We start from the raw sequence: 23,276 nt of genomic DNA on the forward strand, positions 1-23,276 counted from the left end.
CCAGACAATCTAATAATCAAAGAAGAATTAGTTAATAAGTTGAGCGAGTTGAGCAATAAAAAGGACACTAGCAGAGAAGAATTGAGAGCTTACACATATGAAATTATAAACCAATATAAGGAACAAGAGCGAATATTCACGGATGAATCCATCATTGACGAAGACACAGGAATTGGAATATTTTTTGAAAAAAACGGAAGAAGTGTTAAAGTGCAAAATAAAACAAAAAATATCAATCAAAGAAACAGAACTCATCGCAATATTTATTGCAATTAAACTCAGTGTCGAAAAAAAGGCGGAAGAGATAATTATATTAACGGACTCCAAGAGCGCATGTTTATCATTTTTAAAAGAGAGCAACAAAATATATGAAAATAAAATTAAAGAAATAGTGGTCGCAAATAAAAATATAAAAGTTACCATACAATGGATCACTGGGCATATAAATATTAAAGGAAATGAGAGAGCTGATAAAGCAGCTAAGGAAGCAACGAAGGATGGGATATGTATTGAATGTAGCTTAAATAGAAAAGAGGTGGACAGAACAAGAAAAGAATTCATGTAGAAAAAATGGACAAATTTTTGAGAAAAAAAATAGTGAAACTAAAGGAAAATTCAACCATGAAATCAGACAGGGAATATTAGAAAAAAAATTATGGTTCAAAAATATAAATTTAAGAAGTGATCAAATAAAAATAATACAAAAAGGATTAGAAGTGGACATTGCTGTGACAAGAAGTTTCTAAAACTAATAAAAAAGAGGACACAGAATTATGCGATAAGTGCGAAACAGTGGAAGATATAAATCACATAGTGATCCAATGCAGAAAATTTAATGAGATAAGAGAAAACTATAAGTGCATTAATAATGAAAAGTGAGCATAAAAAATATTCTTAAAATAGCAAACGGAGAAACATATAAGGAGATCTACAAATATATCAAAGAAATAAAAGTGAGCATATAATAACTCAAAAACTGTGATCGTATAACAATAATAAGTGATATTAAAAAAAGTGATAAATAAATAAGTGATAAATAAATTAAAAATATAAATAAAATAAAATAGTGAAATCGAGTGAAGTCAGTGAAGTACATGTAATAACGGAAAGTTTTAATTTGAACTAAGTGAACAAACAAAAGTGGCTATTGTATATGAACCCGAGTGAGTCCGACAGCCTTACATAAAATAGAAGAAGAAGAAAGAGAACTAAAAACACGCTTTGCATATTGCACTATGTCAGATAACAAGGATTTACTAGAATTACATACTGAATTTATCATAAAAGAAGAAATTGAATCGAAAGAGCATGAATTGTGTCGTTTGTGCGTTAAAAATTCTGTAGAGTATTCATCAATATTCTTTAATGATATTCACATATCTCTCAAGACAAGCTTTGGATTAGAGGTAGAAAGACTATTTATTTTATGTATTTTCCATTATTTTAAGATTAGATTTTTACAGATAGAAGAAACAGACAACTGGCCCAAATTCATTTGCCGACAATGCTTGGATACTACCTATATATGCCTGGAATTTATCTCGACTATACGGGAAAGCGAATCCAAATTGCAGAATATTTATGGAGATTTAAGAGATATCGACAGAAAACCTGATTTTGAAATAGTAGACATAAAGACATTGCCTGACTTAAAAGATGAATTGGGAAGTAATGAGCCAAAAGAGGAGACTAATTTAAGGAGAAAGTCTTTGAGAACTGTACAGAAAGACTCCTGCATTAAAACATCATTAAGAAAGCAAGGACAACCTTCAGAAGAAAATGTAGACAGTGACGGAGACTTATCATCCATGCTTCACTCTCCTGAACATCCGGCATTTCCTTCTGTTCAGAACAATACGAGTGAAGATGAAGAAAGTGAAGAGGAGCGAACGAAAGTCAATCCCAAGGAATTGAAAAAATCAGAAAATATAAAGAAAATTGAAGAATTCTTCAAGATGGATTGCAATATGTGTGACCAATCGCATGCGACATTAGGAGATTTACGAAGTCACTACCGTACAGTTCACAAGCGTACAGGATATGTGGTATGTTGCAATGTAAAGTTAAAAAGCCAATCTAGGATTTTGCAACATCTTGAATTTCATATGAACCCAGATGCGTTCAAATGTACTCAATGCGCTAAGTCTTTTAAGAACAAAGTTGGTTTGGAATTGCACACAGTAAATAGTCACACTCCCAAAGACCAACACAAGTACAAATGTCCTAAATGTCCAAAAACTTTCATGAGTTCTTTTCGCATGAATGCCCATACCGCTGTACATGCTACTGGAGAGGATTATATTTGTCCTCACTGTAGTAAAGCATTTCCTGCAAAGCTCAATCTTTCCAATCACATTAGAAATATGCATGAAGAAAAGACCTATGATGTATGTGAGATTTGTGCAAAGAAATTCAAGTATAAATCTATGTTCTTGCGCCATCAGAAACTCCATACTGGCGAGAAGGTTGAGAGGAATCACTCATGTCCAGTATGTGGCAATTCATTTAGGTACAAATGCCATTTGGAAACTCACATGGAACGTCACAATGATTCTGGCCAGGTGTTTCAGTGTCATATATGCAGTAAGATATCTGCTAACAAATCTGCATTGCAGCAACATATAAAGTATAATCACATTCGCGAAAAGAAGCATAAATGCAATCTCTGTGAAAGTGCATTTAAAACACCTTTGGGATTGAGAGAGCACATGGCAACTCATACATCTAATCAAATTCTCTACACTTGTCTGTTCTGTCCCAGGCAATTTAACAGTAAGGCTAATAAGTACGCCCATCAGAAACGAAAGCATCCTGCTAAGTATGAGGAAATGAAACAAAAGGAAAAATCTCAAAATTTTCGCAATAAAATGGAATAATTTCAGCATAAATATTTATGAACTTTTGTGATTAAAAAAATATTCTTACTCGTTTAGAATTACTTAGGGGAAAAGCGCCGCTACCTTCGGACGACTCAAGCTTCGGACAATTCATTTTTTCCTCTACACTCAGTCCCGGCATTAAGTCGTTCGGGATTATGCACCTGACGGAATTATGCACACACAATTATGCAAGTTTGCCTACCCTTAGGAGTCAATTTATGAACTTATTTTTGAAATACGCCTGAATGTATACTATGTTGCGACGCGGGACATTTGAAAACATTTTGCTACTTTTTCAGAATAAAACTTTAATTTCTTTTATTAAGGTAAATTTTTTAAATATTCTAACCATTTATTGAAGAACTCTGCCCAAAAAGTACTGTTTGTTGATGAATTTCTTTTAAACAGTTGAATCTTTTTGTTTGAACTACTTTTACTCCGCACGAAATTCGTTCTAACGGACGATTTATTCAAAAGAAAGCCCCTGCGGTTATGCAAATTTTCTCGATGCATAATGCCATTTCGCGCGATTTTTTCGGTCCCGAAAATGTGCATAATCCCGGGACTGAGTGTATTATGTTCCCTATGGATTGCACTCCATAGCTGTTTTCTGAAAATTTGAGGAGTTAGACTAGCTATTAAAATATAATATTGTAATGGACCAAATTCATTTATAACACATTGAAAAATTAGAAACAGAATTTGATTCCAAATCGCTTAATTGAACTTTAGTTCCAAATCGAATTTGCATGCAATCCCGAGTTTGCTCACTTTAAGAATCCTTTTTTTTTGGCAACGTGGTGCGCAAAGTGACCAGTTGATTTGTCAAAAGCTCAATTAAAATTGTGCAATTTATACATATCAAAGTTATTATTCTTATTATTATAAAGACTCAGGTGATAGAGGAGAGATAGTTTTGTGGCTTGGAAGTGAAAATTGTAAGAAAGAAGGAGTAGTTTCACGAGAAAAGTGAAAAACAAGCCACTGGTTAAGTGAGGTTAGAGGTGAACACGTGTGGGGCGATGCCGCCCTGGTTGCACGGGGGGACCCAGCGGGATTTCTTCTCGCTTGGGTCGCGGGACTTTCCGTCCCTGGATCGAGCAGTAAAGAAGAGAAGGGGGGAAGAGATCTTCAGCACCCGGTTTGAAGAAATTGAGCGTATAGACAATGCAGGAAGATTTCTAGTCATGAAAAACGCATCCCAGGACACGGATTCAACTACTCCCATCTCGCCATTCGCCGTTGCACGGTCACTGCGAGCGCTGGGAGACGTCAAAGACATCACAAGGCAGAAAGACGGTACACTAATAATAGAGTCAAAATCGAAAGACCAGACTGCCCGTCTCCTAAATGTCACGAGAGTTGGGAAGCACGACGTGACAGTCACAGAGCATCCCAAGCTCAATAAAGCTAAAGGAATTGTCAAATGCTGGGACTTCGTATACATGGAGGAGAAAGAGTTGTTGGAAGAGCTAAAATCTCAGAAAGTTGTGGAAGTGCGCCACCTAAGAAGGAAGGCAACGGATGTGGAGAAGAGAGCTTCTCAGAACCAAAAAGACGTACCAGTGTGGAAAAATACCGGCACCTTTGTGATCACGTTTGATCTTCCGGACATTCCAAGTGTGCTGAAAGCGGGGTACCTCAAACTAGACGTCCGCCCCTTTGTACCAGACCCGATCCGATGCTTCAATTGCCAAAGATTCGGCCACATGAAGACGTCCTGCAGGGGAGTAGCGATGTGTGGACGATGCGCTGAAAAGGACCATTACCCGGATCCATGTGTCAAGGATGTTAAATGCATTAATTGTGGAGGCAGCCACGTTAGCTGGCACAAGAAATGCCCTGAGTACCTGGCAGAATACGCAGTACAAAAAATTAAAGTTTATGAGAAAGTCTCTTTCGCAGAGGCGAAGAATATCTTCATTGAAAGGATGGGTCAATCAAGGAAGACATTTGCAGACACTTTGAGACAGCAGGAAACCCCTACCCAGAGTGGATGCACCAATTGTCACTGCGACTCCTGCAAGTCATTGAGGAACGAAAGGGCACACCAAAACGAGCACGAGAAAATCATGGACAATGAGAGAGTGACCAGAGAAAATCTATCCCAAATTGAAGAGCACCAAGTTCCACTAGTAGTTGAAGTAGAGGTCCATCAGGAAAAGGCCCAAGATGCAGAGTCTCCTTTGGAAACTCCCGATATCTCGACCATCTCAGAAACGGAAGAGGCTGATTCAGAAGAGGGGGAGCCTTTTGAAGAAGCAGAAGCAGAATTTGAGGCAGAGGATGCAGCGATGGAGCTTGACCCCAAAAGCTCCGAGGAGGTGATCACTGCCCAGTCCCAAACTGTTGCGACTGGCCCAGTGTCACAAAAGTTAAAGTCCCACCCAGAAGGCTTGCGGTGCCCCAAACGGACAAAAGAGAGGTCTCTTTCCTCAGAAGGCTCTGAGGGAAAGAAGACAGGACCACCTTCCTCAGGGAAGAACAAGAAGAAGAAAAAGAAGACAGCACCCTACCCATCGCAGTTTGGAAGCCAACTTCAGGCCAGAAATCCCAGAGAACACAATGCAGCAGTTACTCAAAAAGACAGCAACCTGAGTCCCAGTCCCAGAACGATTAAAAACATCGTAGGTGTAGACTAGGTATTTATCTTTACATTCCTAGGCGTGGGAGGGGCAGGGCGGGGGGCGGGCAGGGTAACGATTGTCACATGGCTATCGTTCCTTGAAGGCAAAGCCCTGCCTTGTCTCTCTCACGCCAGGAATCCTTAAAATCTCTTTAAGTTTTTTCTTATGATGATTCTAGTCCAATGGAACATTAACGGTTTCTTTAATAATTACAACGATTTAAAGCTTCTGGTGAGCAAATACAATCCAGATATTATACTCTTACAAGAGACACATCTTAAATTCACTGATAATCCCTCCCTAAGAGGCTATCAAGTAGTATCGAACAAGAGCCTCTTTGACTCTGCTCACGGAGGCTCTGCGATATTGTTGCGAAACGATGTGGTCTTCTCTGAGATTTCGTTAAGTCCTGATATAGATGCTGTGGCGGTCTCAAGCTCATTCAATGGCAGAAAAATTTCATTTTGCTCAGTTTATCTTAAACCTCAACTTCGTTCCATTCAAACGGAAATTACTTCTATTTACAGTGCTCTGGCAGCTCCCATGATCATCGGGGGGGATTTCAATTCACACAGCGTAACTTGGGGTTGTATTAGAACTAACACTAAAGGTAACCAACTAGAAGATTTTATATTAAACAATCAAGTCTCCCTGCTGAACGATGGTAGCCCAACTTACCTGCATCCGGGTCACGGAAGTCTGTCAGCAATTGATATTACACTTTCATCTCCCGCTCTGTCTATTTCTTTAGAATGGGAAGTAGTAACGGAAGCTTACAATAGTGACCACCAACCGATTCTAGTCAAGGATTTTTCCGCGAATCAAAGCAATACTCATAGAGTTAGATGGAACGAAGACAGGGCTGACTGGGGTATCTTCTTCAATAGCTGTGTGGGGGCCTTTGACTTTCCTGAAGATCTTGAGTTGACCGAACAAGTCAGATTATTTAATGAAGCAATTTTAAACGCGGCAGCGTTAAGCATGCCCCAAACCAGAGAGATTCCCGGAAAGAAAAGAGTACCATGGTGGACGGATTCGGTTAAAGAAAATGTTAAGGAGAGAAATAGACTATTTAGGAAGTTCCGTAAGCACCCCTCAGTAGCGAATTTAGATTTATTAAACCAGAAAAAGAAGGAGGTTAAAGAAGTAATTAAACAAGCCAAAGCAGAAAGTTGGTCGAGCTATGTTAGTTCCATTAAGGCAGACACCCCACCTAAAGTAGTTTGGGATAAAATTCGGAAGTTCTCGGGGAAACATAGATCAGTTGCAATCAGAGAATTAATAGAAAATGGACAAGTTGTCAACACAGAAGAAGATATGAGTGAAGTACTAGCCAGAACTTTTGCCAAGAACTCAGACAACTCAGGCTTATCAGATGAGGCGCTCTGCCAAAGGGAATCCCTTTTAGGGTATCAAACAGTTCCACTGGGGAATACTTGTATAGAGCTTAATCTACCATTCTCTTTCGAAGAGATGTCTCAGGTTCTTAGGGTCGCGAAGGGGAGATCGGCAGGGCCAGACGGAATCACCTATCAGATGTTGAAGAATCTTCCACCCCAAGGAATGAGCAGGTTGCTTTTGATTCTAAACAAAGTGTTTTCAGAAGGCACTATACCAGATATTTGGAAAAGTGCGAATATTATTCCAATTTTGAAACCAGATAAAGACCCAACAGACCCTAAAAGCTATAGGCCTATTTCGCTCCTGAGTTGTGTAGGTAAACTCCTTGAGAAAATGGTATCCTCAAGATTAAATTGGTGGCTCGAGAGAAACCATCTGCTCTCCGACTATCAATCGGGTTTCAGGAGAAATAGAAGTACTACAGATAATTTAGCTTATTTACAACATTTCATGGCAAATAAAATTAACGAAAAGGAACATATTTCTTGCATTAGTTTAGATATTGAAAAAGCCTATGAAAAGGTATGGCGTGTTGTAATCATTAATAAATTAAAAGATTGGGGCTTAGAAGGACAGATTTTTAGGTATATTGAAAATTTTTTAAGAGATAGGCAGTTTAATGTTTACGTTGGTAATAAAATGTCATCTAGACTTACACAAGAGAACGGGACCCCAACAGGTAGCGTACTCTCTGTCCCGCTCTTCTTGATAGCCATGAACAGTTCCTCGGACTATCTAAACATTCCAGGAGTCAAGCATGTGCTTTATGCAGACGATCTATTAGTATTTGCCTCGGCAAAGTCCTCAGAAGACCTCCAAATAAAATTACAGACGGCGGTGGACGAGCTAGAGGTATGGGCCCAACAATACGGCTTTAACTTTTCATTTTCGAAGTCCAAAACATTGCACGTTTGTAGAAGACGCAATTGTAGACATCCAAACTTTACCCTTAAAAATAATACGATTAGTGAAGTTAATACTCTAAAAGTCCTGGGAATCACATTTGATAGTAGACTGTCTTTCCATCAACACATTAAAGAAATTAAAGATAACTGTCAAAAAAGAGTTAACATAATTAAGGTTCTTTCTAATCTTGAATGGGGGGCGGATAGGCGGCAACTTCTATCGATCCACCAGGCCCTGGTCGGGGGGAAACTGGATTACGGGGTGGTGTCTTTTTACACAGCAGCTAAGTCCATCTTAAAAAAACTGGATTCGATACATAATGCTGGAATCAGAGCAGCGACGGGTGCGTTTAGAAGTTCCCCTACGGACAGCCTTATCGCAGAATCAGGTCTTATGAATTTGGATGATAGAAGAACGCTGCTCACAGTCAAATACTGGAATAAGATCTCGGCTAATCAACATATTACAATGTATAAGGAGATGTGTGCGGGTTTCAGAGAGGGGGGCAGAATAATTTCCTGGGTTGAAAAGGTATCCTCGGTCCTGGCAGGATGGAACCTACCTAGACATAACACATTCCAGTACTTGGGAAAACAACCATATTGGACGATGGATCGTAGTCGCTTAGATATCTCCCTAGACAGTCAAAGATATAGAATAGACCCAAATAGATCAAGAGAAGTTATTTATAACAAGCTCGAGGGAAACAATTTAAACACCAAAATTTTCGTAGCTGGCAACAAGTTCTCGGGCAAAGCGGGTTACGGTATCTGGGTAGAAAATTCTAGGTGGATAGTGGAAGGTAAGGTCAATGATATGGCATCTAAAACCACGCTAGAAGAAAAAGCTCTAATTGCCGCGTGTAAATTAGCCTTTAACTCCCCGAACCCACTTATTATTACCAATTGTCTACAGGCCCTAAAAAATGTCTGTAACTTCCGATTGTTGTCGGGTTACACCGCACAGCTTAGAGACTTGATTGTCCTAGGACAATGTAATTTTTTGTATGACCCGGGTTTCAGTGAGGGTATTGTCAACGCGAATGCGTCAGCATTTAATGCATCTAACCACCCGATTTCTGATTTCCAGATCTCAGTTAAAGATCGTAATTCCTGGGCCAAATCAACCATTCGTGAACTAAGAAAAATAAAATGGAAGGACATGCCTCTGTCCAACAAACTCAGATGCATTAAAGATACCCCCATTTTCAAAAATCACTTTTGCAACAGAAGGGATCAAGTAACTCTCACTAGGCTTAGAATAGGGCACTGTAACTTTTCTCACTCTTTTTTAATGACGGGAGATCAACAGCCAAGATGCCAGAGCTGTAACACATATCTTACTGTCGTTCACGTCCTGGTGGAATGTCCTAGCTATGCTCAAGAGCGCAGAAGATTTAATATTGAGAACCTTGAAATCCAACAGCTCTTGGGATCAAGGATTGAGATCTTGGAAAGGATGGTGTCATTCGTAGCCTCTACGGGACTGAGAGTTTAATCCAAATGTTTAATAAAAAAAAAAAAAAAAAAAAAAAAAAAAAAAAAAAAAAAAGAATTGAAAATTGAATGAATAATGCTCCATTGGCTTAGTTGAAAACAAAGAAAATTCATATTTATCTATCTTATATCTTTTTCTTTTTTCTCCTTTTTTCTTTTATTATTTATTTTTTCTTTTTTCTAATTAATATGAATTAGTTCTCTCTTCATTTAAAGTAAAGATTAATTTACATTTCTCATCTTTTCTATTTAAATTTAAAACATTACCGGAATCATTATGTTTGAATTACTCTTTGTAAGAAGTTTGTGTAAACTTCATAGGGAAGAAAATTGTCAAGTAGCTTAGGTTATGGTTGTTTTATTGAAATGGACTCAGGCACCCTATTTCTTACATTATTCATGTACTAAATGGCCAGAAGGCCCACGTACAATAAAGAATTAATTAATTAATTAATCACTTTAAGAATCTCACCTACAGTAAGCTGATCTAGGCTTACGGCTTATCACTAGCATTTCATTAAATTAACCTTTTCATTAGAAATAATTAATACTTAGTTTATAAAACTGTGTTTCTGCATTTTTTCTAATTCTGTTCCGTGTATGGTAGAATACTTTTTTGAAAATTAACCGTTGCAGTCGTACAGATGCGAAATACCTTTTTCGATTGTAATTTCGAAAATATTATCCCTGGATAAAGGGAAACCAAAAATGCGCGCGACTTTCATGACAGCGTGTAAGATAACCTCACAAAGCAAGCGACGCTGTTTTGTTTGTAAAATTTTAGTCAAGAATTTGGAGAAAGAACAAAGTATCATGGTTCAAGTGACTGTAAAGGAAAGACAGCAGTTGATAGAAAAAGCTTCTAATGCAAAGGATCCTCTGGAGAGCCTCCAGGAGATGTTTGTGTACACAAAAGATGATTTTCGTGTACGGCTAAAGTCTTGGAGGAAAGCTGATATCCCACAGAAAACACTTAAGTGGGCCATAAAGCTGGCTGAAAGGAATGTGGGACCATTCTACAGCACCTGCTCTCTCGGATGGCAGCCAAAAATCAAGCAGGCTGATATGAACAAACACTGGGCGAGGTATTTGGTTGCGTACACAGAAGATACAAATATTCCGGTAGCTTACTGCATGTTCCGGTTCGATGTGGACTATGAGAGGAGTGTTTTGTATTGGTAAGTATCTTTACAAACTTTGGTCTATGAGGAAATTCCCAAACATCTGTAATTTCTTGAAGTTATGAGGCTCAATTAGAGGAGAATGCTCGACGTAAAGGATTGGGCTCACACATGATGAAGATTCTAGAAACTGCAGCTGCTCACTGGCACATGGAAAAACTCGTGCTCACAGTGCTCAAGAACAATCCCAGCGCAATGGATTTTTTCAGAAAAATTGGGTAAATTAAAACAATAATAACAGCTCTTTTGGATGATGTTGCAATTGCCTCCGCTTCCATTTCAGATACACCACTGACGAAACCTCTCCGGGGAGGGAGGAGAATGCACCTTATGAAATCCTCAGTAAAGACATTGCAGCATAAATTGCAAAAAAGCCAATTTTGGAGTGTGAGAATTCTTTTATTGTCACTTTTAGTGCCATTTTGGACCCAAAATTCATTGATGCTGAAGAGCCGGATTTACTGGTAGGTCTTAAAAATTTCCTCCATAAAATTTGCTACTCGTACATCCTTACTACTTAATCCGGAGACATCGTGGGTAGACATTGTGACTTGGACTTTATTGTAGACATTGAACCATTCAGGATGGTGATCCATTTTCTCAGCCAAAAGTGCCACTCTGGTCATGAAACTGAATGCCTCGTTGAAGTTCTTGAATAAGTATTCCTTATAGATGGCATCTCGGCCCTGAACCATGGTCCAACCAGCCTTGAAAAGTGGTTCAAGCTGCTTTTGACGTTCTTCACCCTCAAGCTTTGGCTAGAAAATCGAAGCATTTCCGTTAGAATATTATTCGGGAATTGTGCCTCGCTGATAAAATACTTACCATTTTAATGCGTTTTGATAACCTTTGCGGTGATTTGTGAAAGTGTCGAGAAACTGTAACAAGTGGTTGTGTTCTCTTTGACGGCCAAATTGCTTCTGGAGCTGGACCTTCGGTGAGTAAGAGAAGAGGAGGGGAGCACACAGAGAGCGAGATTTTTGAGAGTGAGTGAGTTGAGAGTTTTTGTACAAACAAAAAATAATTATTGATTTTCTACTTACGAGATGAATGGCAAAGATTGCGCCCAAATGGCACTGAATACTGTTGAACTGATGAATAGTTCCATAAAGCTTTCCTAGGCAGGAAGCCCATAGATTTCCGGATAGCACTCATTTTATTTTAACCAATATTCCAATGTAAGATGTGAAGTACTAACTCAGAAACTCCCCACATTGCATAAACATGTGATGGTGATTGTCTCGACTAAAAAGTGGTGAAATAACTACACCGTAAAGAAGTAGTTTTTTTTTAGTTAGATTTTTTTATTAATAAGTTTTTAAGGTTTTTATTTATACGATTTTTTAGGTTACAGTTCAAGATTTAAAGAAAAAACGCTTTAGCTAATCGCCGTTCTGATCGCGAGTGCTGCTTAGAATTTAGCAGAAATAAGCAAAAGATTTAGTTATAAAATGGTCATATTTTGGAATTAGCCCGTTACAGAATGGCCTCTACACACTAGGAGCAATTTCTTTAAAAAATGCCTTTTTTAAAGAAAATTTCCCCTACCTTTATTTGCAGAAACGTCAGATTTAAAAAAAAAAAATGCAATTTTTGACGAAAATTGCTTCTAATATACAGACACCATAATAGATGATTAACTATTTCACGTCACACTTTTATTCAGCAGATGAATTCATGTAAAATTGAGTTTTTCCTAATGCTTTATGATCAAATATAATAGTTCAGAGAGGAAAAAAAATTTTTCATTGCGTGAAAACTCGGAAAAACTCCGGGTTATATATGACCCTATTGTCCTCAAGGGAAGTGTGCATACCATTTCCAAAATCTATATCACGGGCATTTTAAGAGTTTTTTTTGCTTGAAGTTACTAATTTGGCCAAAACCATGGCAAACTGAATTGTCTTGATGAACACTGTACTCCTGGTGTTCAAGGAATCTTCCTGGTAATCCCTTGAACAGTCACTGTCACAATATTTTGAGTGATATTTGGTAAAAATAAACTTATCTACATATTTATTCACACACAATACAATTGCACAATATGAGACGCTTGCAGAATACTCTAAAATATTGCAAAATATGTTATAATTCATCAGATATAAGATGAAATGTCCAGGAGCAAGATGTCCCACCTGCATTTCACAAAGAAAAACAATGTCCCAACTACATTTCGCTATAGATTTGGGATGAAAACACTGTTACCCTTGCCGACAATAGGGTCATATATGACCCGGAAAATTCTACACGCTTTTCTGGAAAATTGAGAGTAGTTTATTATATCAAAATATGCAATATACAATCTTTGGATATTCTATTTTGTGTTTTTAAAGAACTTTTTGCTGAAAAAAAATACATTTAATATAAAAAATGTTGAAAAAGAAAAGTCATTTCACAAAGTTCGAAATTAGTGATTTTTGATCTCAAATATTTTCTTTTCCTGAATATCTGGAGTCTTGAGAAAATTAGCCAAGAATCTTACATCCTTCTACAGTAGAGTCTCCTAAATTCGAACGCTCGGGGGGTATTTCTGACATTTCTCACCTCCCAAATTCGAATGATATTTTCAAAACTAACGAATTTTGTGTGAGATTAAATTGTACTTTGAATCAAATTCCCGTACTTTCTCATAAGTCTTAGTGATAACATACTTCCTTTTCATTTTACACGACCATAATGTATATAAACATTCAGGAAGAAGCACATAAATATGATTTTCATTCACTAATAAATATGAGCTTTCTAACATAACCTCACAATTGACATTTTGAATCCAAACGGCGTTCGAATTTGAGAGATTCAGATTTGAGAGACTCTACTGTATTATGATGTCGTGCACAAATCGATAGATTTCAATTAATGTAAATAGTCAAAAAAATTGTTTTTTCCCCGGGTCATATATGACCCTAATGACGCGAAAGAGTTAAAGTGAAAAGAAACAAATTATCTATTAAATAGCACTGATGAGGGGGTGACATTAGCTCTGAAAAATGCGACCGGTTTTAGTGTAATTTTTTCCCTGTTTTCGTACACATTTCACGAGATATCTCCAAAACTACGTAGGTTGCCAATTTAGGGGTTTCGGTTGCCTCCTCGTTATTAAATTGGCTTTTATTTTGTATTAGTATATTTTGCTAATTCATTCTACAATGACAGAAATCAGCTAATAAACTCAAAAGTTTTTTCGGCTCGCTAGAAACATATGGGAAACAGGAAATGTCATGCCCCTGGCACTGATAGACACTATAAAACAGATATTTTAACAGTAACTGAATTTAAATTCTTTTTCTCGACTGATACAGTAATTTATTTAATTCTAACATAATTAATTGATATAGTGTAATTATCTAAGAAAAGAATTTGTGACTTAGAATTCAAATCAGGGAGGGGAATAAAGGAAAATATTATCAAAATCGATGCTATGTCAAATTTTCCATAAGTAAATTTCGTATAACTTACCGTGAAATGAGAAAAGTGCGACAAAAATTATTTCTACTTTAGTTTAGCTCTTTTTCCCATGCCTTTAAATAACTAAACTAATTGAAAATCCTTTCCCGACATCGTTGATCCTTCTACGAAGACATTTTTTAAAGATTATTCCAATAAGTTCTCTTCTCCTGCCCTTCCATCCTCCTCAAGCGTTCCTCTTAAATTGTCATAAGCAATTTTTTTTTCAATTTATTTCAAAATTGTTTCAAGCCCTTTCAATTATTTTCTTACATGTTATATGTTTTGTAAGAAAACATTTCGTCCATAGACATGTGACAGGTTAGATCGCCATCTTGAATTATTCAGGGTCAAAGGTTACCCAATTTTAAGTTTACCAGTTAATCACTCTTTTATTTTTAAATAAATTTGAGTTTATTTGAAATTCCAAGCACGACTGCATCGATCCCAATCGGAAAAATATCGGTAGGATTCTCTAAAATTCTTTCACAACAAATACGTATAAGGTTGCCTCAAGGTTAAAGATCAATATGATATTGAAAAGGGACAGATAATCCTAACCGGCTTATGTAGGTGAGATTCTTAACGTGAGCTAACTCGGAGTGCATGCAAATTCGATTTGGAGCTGAAGTTGGGAGACGCCATTCAGATATCTTGAATCAAATTCGTGAAATTATGCAAATTTTGTATTTAAACCAAAATATCAAGGATTTGGATGAACTGGCACAAAAGTGATATATGGGTGAAATGTAGACCAGAATGTTCTCTATAATTTTCCCATAGAACATGATCTCATCGATTACTCAGAAGCCAAGATAAGCGAGGTTTTTTGTTTCTTAACTTGTTTTTTTTCATCCAGAGTGCCCCAAGTAGTCATTTGTTGAACTTCAACTATATCAAAGAATTGTTGTATTTTGTGAGACTCTTCATTTAAAACCCTATTTTAAGTGTCTTGGTGGAGTAGAGGCAGTCAAATTGGCATCTGAGTGATTTCAAAGCGTTATTATGGGAAAAATCAATTTTTTCACACTTAAACGGCAAAATCGGAGTGATAGCGTAGTCTGAGCGGAAAATGATGTATGGACGAAATGTAGAGACAAATGTCTTCTACAATTATGTTGAAGTAATCATCAAAATCGGTTCAGCGACAGTCGAGATAATTGAGGTTATGTGATATTGAAATTGGTTTTTCGACTGTGGCGCCCCTGGTGTTGGTCCAACGAAGTTCAAATATTTTAGAAAGTTGTAGTATTTGGTGAGATCTTTCGTTTAAGCCCTCATTCATCAAAATCGGTCACATAGAACCGGAGATATGATTTTTTGAATTTCGTGAACTTTGACCCCTCATATCTCCGGTTCTGTTTTAACCACAGCGCGCATACGCACCATTTTGGAAACGTCCTAGACTGGACTACAACATACTAAAATTTCATTAACTTGCACAATGCCGTTTTTGAGAAAAGTGACTTTGAATTTCGATGAATTTTGACGCTATCACAGCGCCACCTGTGGTGACTTTTTGAACTTCCATCTGAAAGTGCTCATCGAGACGAAACCAAAAAGGTAAAATTTAGGTCGCTATGTTAGTTAGAACCGGAGATAGAGGCCGGTCAATGTTCGAACTTTGACCCCTTATAGCTCGGGTCAGGGGTTATGGATCGACTTAAGGTTTTTTTGTTTGATAGGTATAATCAACGGCTACAACATACTAAAATTTCAGCCCGATGCACAATGGAATTTTTGAGTTATTTAACTTATAAGATTTAAAAATTTTCTTTTTAATAATAGCGCCCCTAGCGGTGGTTTTATGAACTTGCGATGTTAGAAGGGGAAGTGTCATTTCACGAGAGCTTTCCAAAAAGCCCTCACTTTTTAAATTCTGACAATTAGAACCGGAGTTATGGCCATTTTAAGAAATTTTTTTTGGACCCTTATAGCTCGGGTCAGGGAGGTCGGGGGACCTTAAGTTTGGTATTGATGGAAAGCCCTAAGGCCCAGCTATAACATACTAAAATTTGAGCCCGCTCGATGCCATAGGGGCTGAGCTATTGAGAAAACAAAAAAAGGGGGGTCTTCAAAATGGCGGAAGGAGGGGTGGGGGGTGGGGGGTCAATGCACCAAGTTGCAATTTTCACCCGATATATAACCTTTGCCGAAAACCGCAAGTCGATATCTTTTTTAGTTTAGGAGCTATTAAGCTCCAAAGAGCGGCCGGCCGGCCGGCCGGGAACGTAAATTAGCCACATATATATTCGTGATCAGGAAGTGCTGAAACACATTTTGGCCAAGTTTGAGGTCGATCGGACGACATGAAATTTTGTTAGGATTATAGTAGGTGAGATTGTTAAGAATCTCACCTAATATACACTCTTTTTGATAAATTTTCAATTTCGAATTGACTTTCTGATGATTACTCATTTAAATAGGTATTAAACTGGTAACTTAAAAACTCTAATTTGCAAAAATTATATTTATAACAGAATTATCATGAGTTCGAGTATTTAGCAAAGCATGGAACATTTTGCTATCTGTTGCTTTTTAATTCTCCAACTCCGCGGAGAGAGCAGTATTATAATCCCTAGATTTTTTCACACCCCCTCCCCCAAACTAAAATTCCCACCTTCCACCCCCTGGAGACCACTTTTCACAACAAATCTGCGCGTTTTAGACGATTTTTGAGAAATGTCACGCTGTTTGTCGGTCTGTGCGTCCGGCTGGTACCAGCTCTAAAGGTCAAACGGTGAGAGATAGCGACTTGGGACCTTAGGGTGACCCCACCCCTCCAAAAAGTCGACCCAAGGATCGTTAACATATCCCTCATTTTCCCCCACCTATCCCCTTCCCCTAAAACCATGCTTTTTTGGGATTGCTCGAAAACGCGTCGTGCGATTTTTTTTCATTTTTGGATATGTTTTAAAGGTTTTAGAGAGAGCGCATTTATCAGGAGAATGGGGTCATGTTTGGGCTCATTGGAAAGGTCTTGGAATTTCCGGCAAAACATCCGGTTCCAATTGGTTGTGAACCGGTAATGAATCGGTCATGAACCGCTAAATAATTTTTGCCTGAAAATCAATTTTATTAACTCTTAAAATTATTTTGTAGGATCTTTTGAGTGATTTACAAATCAGCTTAAATCGGTTGAGAACCAGTAAACTGCAAATTATGCGAAAATACTTTTAAGGGATAGCATCTAAGTCACGATTTCGAGCATTTCGCAAAGCCTTGGACGCTTTGCCACCCCTTTAGCATTAGAGCATTACATTATTGATTTTATATCAGCAATTGTTCTATCAGTTGCGTTATTGTAAAGTGTATAGAAAATAAATAGAACAATTGTAATTAAAGTATAAAGTTTTTTATCTCATCATTACAGTGCTAGTCTAGATCATTGAGAAATACGGAAAGAAAGTTAATTTTTATAGTTTTGTTTTTTTTTTGCATGATAATAATAAATGGTAATAAAATACTAAAATATTTTTTTTTTTTAATTTATGGGTTATAGGGAATTTCAAAACATATCCAACCATGTCAATCTTGTTGCGATCAGTTATGCGCCATTTAGCAGAAAATCAAAAATCTATATATTTTAAAATTGAATTTAAATATTACTATATATTATTAAAAGTGTTTAATGAAATAAAACAAAATGTGGAATGTCTAATTCCTTAAACCTAACTGAAAAAATAAAAAATTAACCTTTAACTTACAGATTAATCTACTCTTTAAATGCAATTGAATTAACATTTTTTGATATACTTTTATTTCTATTCTAAGATTTTTTTGACAGTCGCATTCTTAATTTTTATTATCCGTAGAATAATTTTTTTCTGAAAATTTTACAAATCGGAAACATAGTTGATGTAAGATAGATTTACTACAAAGTAACGATTCACATTTCTAGAAGTCGATCTAATTTGATAAGAGATTTGACCTCTCCACCCAATCCCCAAGACGACTGTTGTGCCCAAAAATCATCGCAAATTAATCAGTTTAATTCCATCACTCCCGGGAACTAATTGCTAACAATGTCCACAAAGGCTGTCGTCTATTTTTCCTGCTCACTTCTTGTCTGTAAGTTTAACGAGAATTTCCATTCACTCCGGAATATAATTGGTGATCTTGCGATTTGTGGCCGCATAGAAGAAATATGCATATAATATAAAAAACGTGATTTGAGGAAATAACAGTGCAATAAATATTTAGTGTGCCAATAATAAGTAATATTATAATCCTCAACTCATGATTAATCATTATAAATTCAAGTGCAAATTTCTTTGTCGTTTTCCTCGAGTGATTTCTGCATGTGAGACTTTATGTTAGTGCCGATATTTATCATAAACTATTAATTGTAGGTTTGTTAAGTGCACATGTTGAATGTGCCAACAGTACCACCACGAGAGTCCCTTTTAGACATAGGAGCCGATTGAGCAGATTATCTACAGTAAAAATTCAAACAACTACTTCCACTTCGACGACAACAACAGAAAGTACTACCACAACAACCGAGCCTACGACAACGACTACAACTGAAGCCCCAAAGCCTTGGGAAAAAGTTTGTGGGGAGAAGAATGGAGAAATTTATCCATGGATTGCCATTCTAGAGCATTCTCATCCAACAAATAAACACAAGAAGAGAACTCTAAGTAAAGGAGTGTTGATTACTGATCAATTTGTTCTTACAACTGTGTCCAGCATTCACAATTCTCATCCTTACTGGATTGTGTAAGTACTGGCAGAAATTTATTTTATTTATCATGAATGTGCTTTTTCTTAGATTTCACTTAAATATTTTAATAATTGGACAAAAATTACCGGCTGTTTTTGTCGCTTTCACAATCTCTTTATTTTATAGCCTTGTATTTTCAACAGAGAAGCATTTTTTTTCGAACCCTGTATAATTATGGGCGATCTGAAAGTTATTCTCTAAAAAAATTATTTTGCATGAACTGTGTAGTCATTTATCAAATAATTTATTGCGATAAGTTTAACTAGTTATTTTTATTAGTAGAATAAAAAACTTCTGAGTAAATGACATTTGTACTTACTGAAGGAAATTGTGTGACCTTGTGAATATTTTAGCTCAAAGAGAAATATTTTAGATGAATAATTTTAATGTATGGTAAATGTCCTAATTCAAAACCATTTCCAGACGCTTTAACTTTGACAGAAGATTCAACACATTAAGTTCATATTTTTTCTGAAAAGAATTGCATAAGTTTGCTCCTTGACTCTTCTAGAATGTTACTGTTTAGTGAAAATTCTTTAGATATAATTTGAAAACTTCTTAAATACAAGAAAAATACGCGAGCGTAAAATGCTTCTATTGGAAACATATTAATCCAAATGGAGACAAGGGAAATTTTCTAATTACGGACAAACAGTGTAAGTGAAACCGCGACGTCAGACTTCTAAAACCTTGTTGAGTTGCTCTTGAGTGCAGAATTTGTTCTTATTCCTGGTTTTTTTTCTCATTTCCCATCTAAAACAATAAGAAAATCTCTCCAAAAAATCATATTTCCGGGGTTTCCTATTGAAGCATTTGCAGACACTTCAGAAAAACCCTTTTTATTCACGAAATAGGTAATTATTTCATTTGAAAACTTCACGTACCGTTAACAATAAAGACTAGCACTTAATTTAACTAAAATTGTCTAGAAATACGACATAAATGTTAAACAAAACGAATAAACAACAATCACCTCATTATGTTTTTAATTGGAAAACATGGTCGATTGATGAAAAATTCGATAGTGAAAAGGTACACTTTTTATTTTTCTGAGAAATTAACAAATTAAAATTTGTGATTATGAATGGATTTTCGCTTTATTTGGAGCAAAATTAACTAAATAATGAAACTGAGGTATAGAAAATAATATAAATATAATAATTTAGTACTGTATTTATCATGAAAACAATGACGTTTCCATTTGGAGTAGCGAAAAATTTCCATTTGGAGGTTTTGAATTAGCTTAATTTACCCTATTTAAATCTATGTTTTAATTTAAATAACGTAAAAATTTACATATGTATTTAGAACTTCGAATATTTTATGTGCAAGAAATAATGTAAAAATTGTCAAAACATTTCGTTCTGTATTTTCTAAAGGTTTCTTTAGCCCTTTATGGACGAGAGGGTCAAAAATTGGGGGTCAGAAAAATTTTTTTTTCGACTTTAGACGGCGAAGCATAGCTTTAGAAACCGGTGACCCAATTGCCCTTAACCCTTTAACGACGAGACAGTTTTTGCGGACCGAAAATCGACAATAAAAATGAAACCGATAAACAAAACTGGTGAAACGTCTTACATCTAACCTTAGAAAATCCATCAGAATCTGATTCGGTGTATTTCTGACCTCTATGAGCGATAGGGACAAAAATAGCCAAAAAATTTAAGTAAATTTTCTGACAATACCAATGACAGATAATTTTCACTCTAACGAAGAATATTATGTTTGAGTATCGTAGTTTCTTTTTCCCAAACGGTTTTGCTTAAAAAAAAATGAAAGTATAAAAAAAATTTAAAATTAATTTTCATTATGAGAATATAAAAATTCGTTATTTTTACCTTAAAAATTTGCTATAATTGCAAATAGCTGGAGACTTGCAAAAAATATTCTAGATTCTTTCAACCTTGTACTTTGCAATTACGTACTAACATAATAAAAAAATAACTTTAGGTAGTCAGGAAAAATTATTTTCTTTATGGGACACCGGTGTTCCAATCGTCCTTAAAGGGTTAAATATGGCTAAAATATTTGGACTTTGGACTCGTTTCAATCATTTCTTCAGTGGATCGCTATATAGATTTGTATAGGTTTCGTCCTCTGAAGTCTAATTACTTAAAAACTCGCAGTGTTTACAACTACTCCATGTTGTCTACTGCCCTAGGATGATTAACTAACGGATGGAGCATTTTAATTCACAAATGGTATATTTTTCTTAAATTCTTTATAATTTTTAAGCATTAGATCCAACAAAAATAAATAAAATACGAAATGGTAGCCACATTTACAGAGAATATATTTTTATTGAATTTAAAATTTTACTGGTGTTAGATAGAAAATTTGTCAAAAAAATTTAAAAAATTGCGAATTTCACGTCTTTTTCATAAAGGTTTTAGGAACTATTATCCTCGTGCAATCATTATAAATTTTGTGCTAATAACATAACATTAGATACTCTTTCATTTGATAAAAGTTTTAAAATGATTGCATTTGGTTTTATACCAAAACTAAAAAACCACTTAGGAAAAAATATACCACATTTTTGTACGAAAAATGTATGAGAATGCTCTGCCCTGCTACTGCCCCAGTTTACCTTACACTGGCTAATCTTCGAAAGTCTTTCCTTCTGATTCGTTTTTGCGATAAAATTTCTCTTCCATCTGTTATAATCTTCTCAAGTGAACCTTAGCTAAACTAGATAATCTAGAAAACCTTATATTTTTTTCGAAATGTTCTGAATTTGTGGGAAAGATAATTCATCAAGAGAAATCTAACCAGAAAATCCTAATTATTTTATTGATAACAGATAATTTTTCTACCATATTCATTTTACAAACAAAGCTGATTCTGAAAAGCATGAATTTCGAACATTTTTTTATTTTTATATATATTTATTATAGTTATTTAAAGTAGTTTTTAAGCGTTGAAATCTAGACAAAAATGGGTTTGAGTAAAGCTCAGTTAAAGGATTGCGATCATTGCGACATTATTTATGGCTTCTTCGCAGAAATACTATTTTTTGTCACAAATTGACATAGTATATTAAATATTCTTAATTTTGTGGTTTTTCGAAACCTTTTTTTGACAAAAGAATTTTTCTACGAGGAGACCATTCCGAAATTCTTATTTTTTATTTCGAAAAGGACATATAAAAAAGATATTATACAGCTATATATGTGATTTCGAATAAAAATACCCTAGTTTTAATAGGGACAAACGGACAAGCTGCCATACAAATGATCTTACCAAGTTTCTAAAAGAAAACACCGTTGGGAGATATACCAATAGTCTGAAATTTTACAGAGTTTATAAGTAATTTTTCATACTGTAAAACTAATTGAATTATTTAAATATTATATTTGCAATACAGTTATAGTGATTTGCTTGATTTACTTAGGTAAAATTTCTTTCCTTCATAAAGCTATAAACTACAAAAATTGATTGATTTTTTTTATATTAAAGATAAAGCCTTTCAGAAAAGATATTAATCTGATAATAAAATAATTTTCGCATGCAATATTTTCTCAAAAAATGAAAAGTTGATCATGTAATAATTTCATTTAGATTTTCAAGCGCAAAACTGAGGCTAAAGTATTCATCATTTTTATAGATAATCGTTTTTTACTATCATTGTTTTTCATGGTCATAATTTCCATTTTTCTTATATACACTTCTAAATATTTTTAATGTCTTTTCTCCGTAGCTCCAAAGTTCGATTGGGGGAATTTGTAGATTCTCATGGGAAGAAAAATGTCTCTAAGCGGGTATCAGTTGAAGTTGATGATATTTTTCTGCACAATCGTCGTGATATAGCAGTGATCAAGTTGCAGAAACCAGTCAATTTAACTAGCTTTGTACGTCCTGTTTGTCTGCCAAACTCTGAGAACTACAATTTTCGAGAAATGTACTTCCATGTGTGCAGGAAGAGCAATCAAGTAGGACGATTGACCTACTCCTACCAGACAGTTCCAGTGAGTCCTCTAACACCTCAAGACTGTTCTACATTGTTCCATCGGAAAACTGCAGAGTTTTCCGTGAAGGAGGAATTCTGTGCATGGGATGAACGTAGTGATTCTTGCTATGGTGACTTGGGAGGACCTCTGATTGGACTCTACGACGGACGGTACCAGGTCATTGGACTCAGTTCCTACGCACGTTCGCGGAAACCCATTAAGGACGATGGATTGCCGGGGATTTATACAAGAGTTGGGGCTCATCGTGATTGGATTGATAAAATAATCTCCAAGACGTGAATGAGGAAATGATGAAATATATAAAACATTTCTCAGGAAATTCTTTTTATACGAAATATGTATGAATGAAATAATTTTTTTTTACACAATATTGAGCTGCAGTTTTATTTGGTATGCATGGGAAATTGGAGAGAAAATTGAAAGCGTTATCTTAGCTGGAAGATTAAACACTGATCTTTCTCAATGCAAAAACCAGTGAGATTCATTGAGTTTGTGATTCTTTCATTTTAATATTTGATTTGTGTTTTTTGGAGTACTATACGTGCTTAAACGTAAACATGGCATAAAAGACATGTCTTTTAAGAGTCTTCCTATTACAATTGGGATAAGCAAAATATAATTTTTAACCCCTATATCTGCTTA

The 23,276-nt window shown here is 35.7% G+C and overlaps 4 protein-coding genes across 4 annotated transcripts; 3 read left to right on the top strand and 1 right to left on the bottom strand.

Moving 5' to 3' along the window:
- Positions 1-244: 244 nt before the first annotated feature.
- LOC129809432 (zinc finger protein 391-like) lies at positions 245-2,885 on the top strand. The gene is made up of 2 exons (XM_055859255.1): positions 245-1,406; positions 1,464-2,885. The coding sequence occupies exons 1-2, from the start codon at positions 1,236-1,238 to the stop codon at positions 2,874-2,876; spliced, it is 1,584 nt and encodes a 527-aa protein (XP_055715230.1). The 5' UTR covers positions 245-1,235; the 3' UTR covers positions 2,877-2,885.
- Positions 2,886-10,017: 7,132 nt separating this feature from the next.
- LOC129802263 (N-alpha-acetyltransferase 40) lies at positions 10,018-10,881 on the top strand. Its single transcript, XM_055848001.1, has 3 exons — positions 10,018-10,487; positions 10,550-10,708; positions 10,774-10,881. The coding sequence occupies exons 1-3, from the start codon at positions 10,018-10,020 to the stop codon at positions 10,850-10,852; spliced, it is 708 nt and encodes a 235-aa protein (XP_055703976.1). The 3' UTR covers positions 10,853-10,881.
- Positions 10,869-11,699, bottom strand: LOC129809451 (pterin-4-alpha-carbinolamine dehydratase). The gene is made up of 3 exons (XM_055859276.1): positions 11,534-11,699; positions 11,316-11,422; positions 10,869-11,248 (listed from the first exon to the last, which is right to left on the bottom strand). The coding sequence occupies exons 1-3, from the start codon at positions 11,643-11,645 to the stop codon at positions 10,949-10,951; spliced, it is 519 nt and encodes a 172-aa protein (XP_055715251.1). The 5' UTR covers positions 11,646-11,699; the 3' UTR covers positions 10,869-10,948.
- Positions 11,700-17,928: 6,229 nt separating this feature from the next.
- LOC129809441 (CLIP domain-containing serine protease HP8-like) lies at positions 17,929-22,999 on the top strand. The gene is made up of 3 exons (XM_055859266.1): positions 17,929-18,008; positions 18,290-18,659; positions 22,364-22,999. Exons 1-3 carry the CDS (start codon positions 17,963-17,965, stop codon positions 22,911-22,913), a joined length of 966 nt encoding a protein of 321 aa, XP_055715241.1. The 5' UTR covers positions 17,929-17,962; the 3' UTR covers positions 22,914-22,999.
- The last annotated feature ends 277 nt before the right edge of the window (positions 23,000-23,276 follow it).

The sequence above is a fragment of the Phlebotomus papatasi genome, chromosome 1, assembly GCF_024763615.1.
Source record: "Phlebotomus papatasi isolate M1 chromosome 1, Ppap_2.1, whole genome shotgun sequence".
NCBI classification, from domain to species: Eukaryota; Metazoa; Arthropoda; class Insecta; order Diptera; family Psychodidae; genus Phlebotomus; species Phlebotomus papatasi.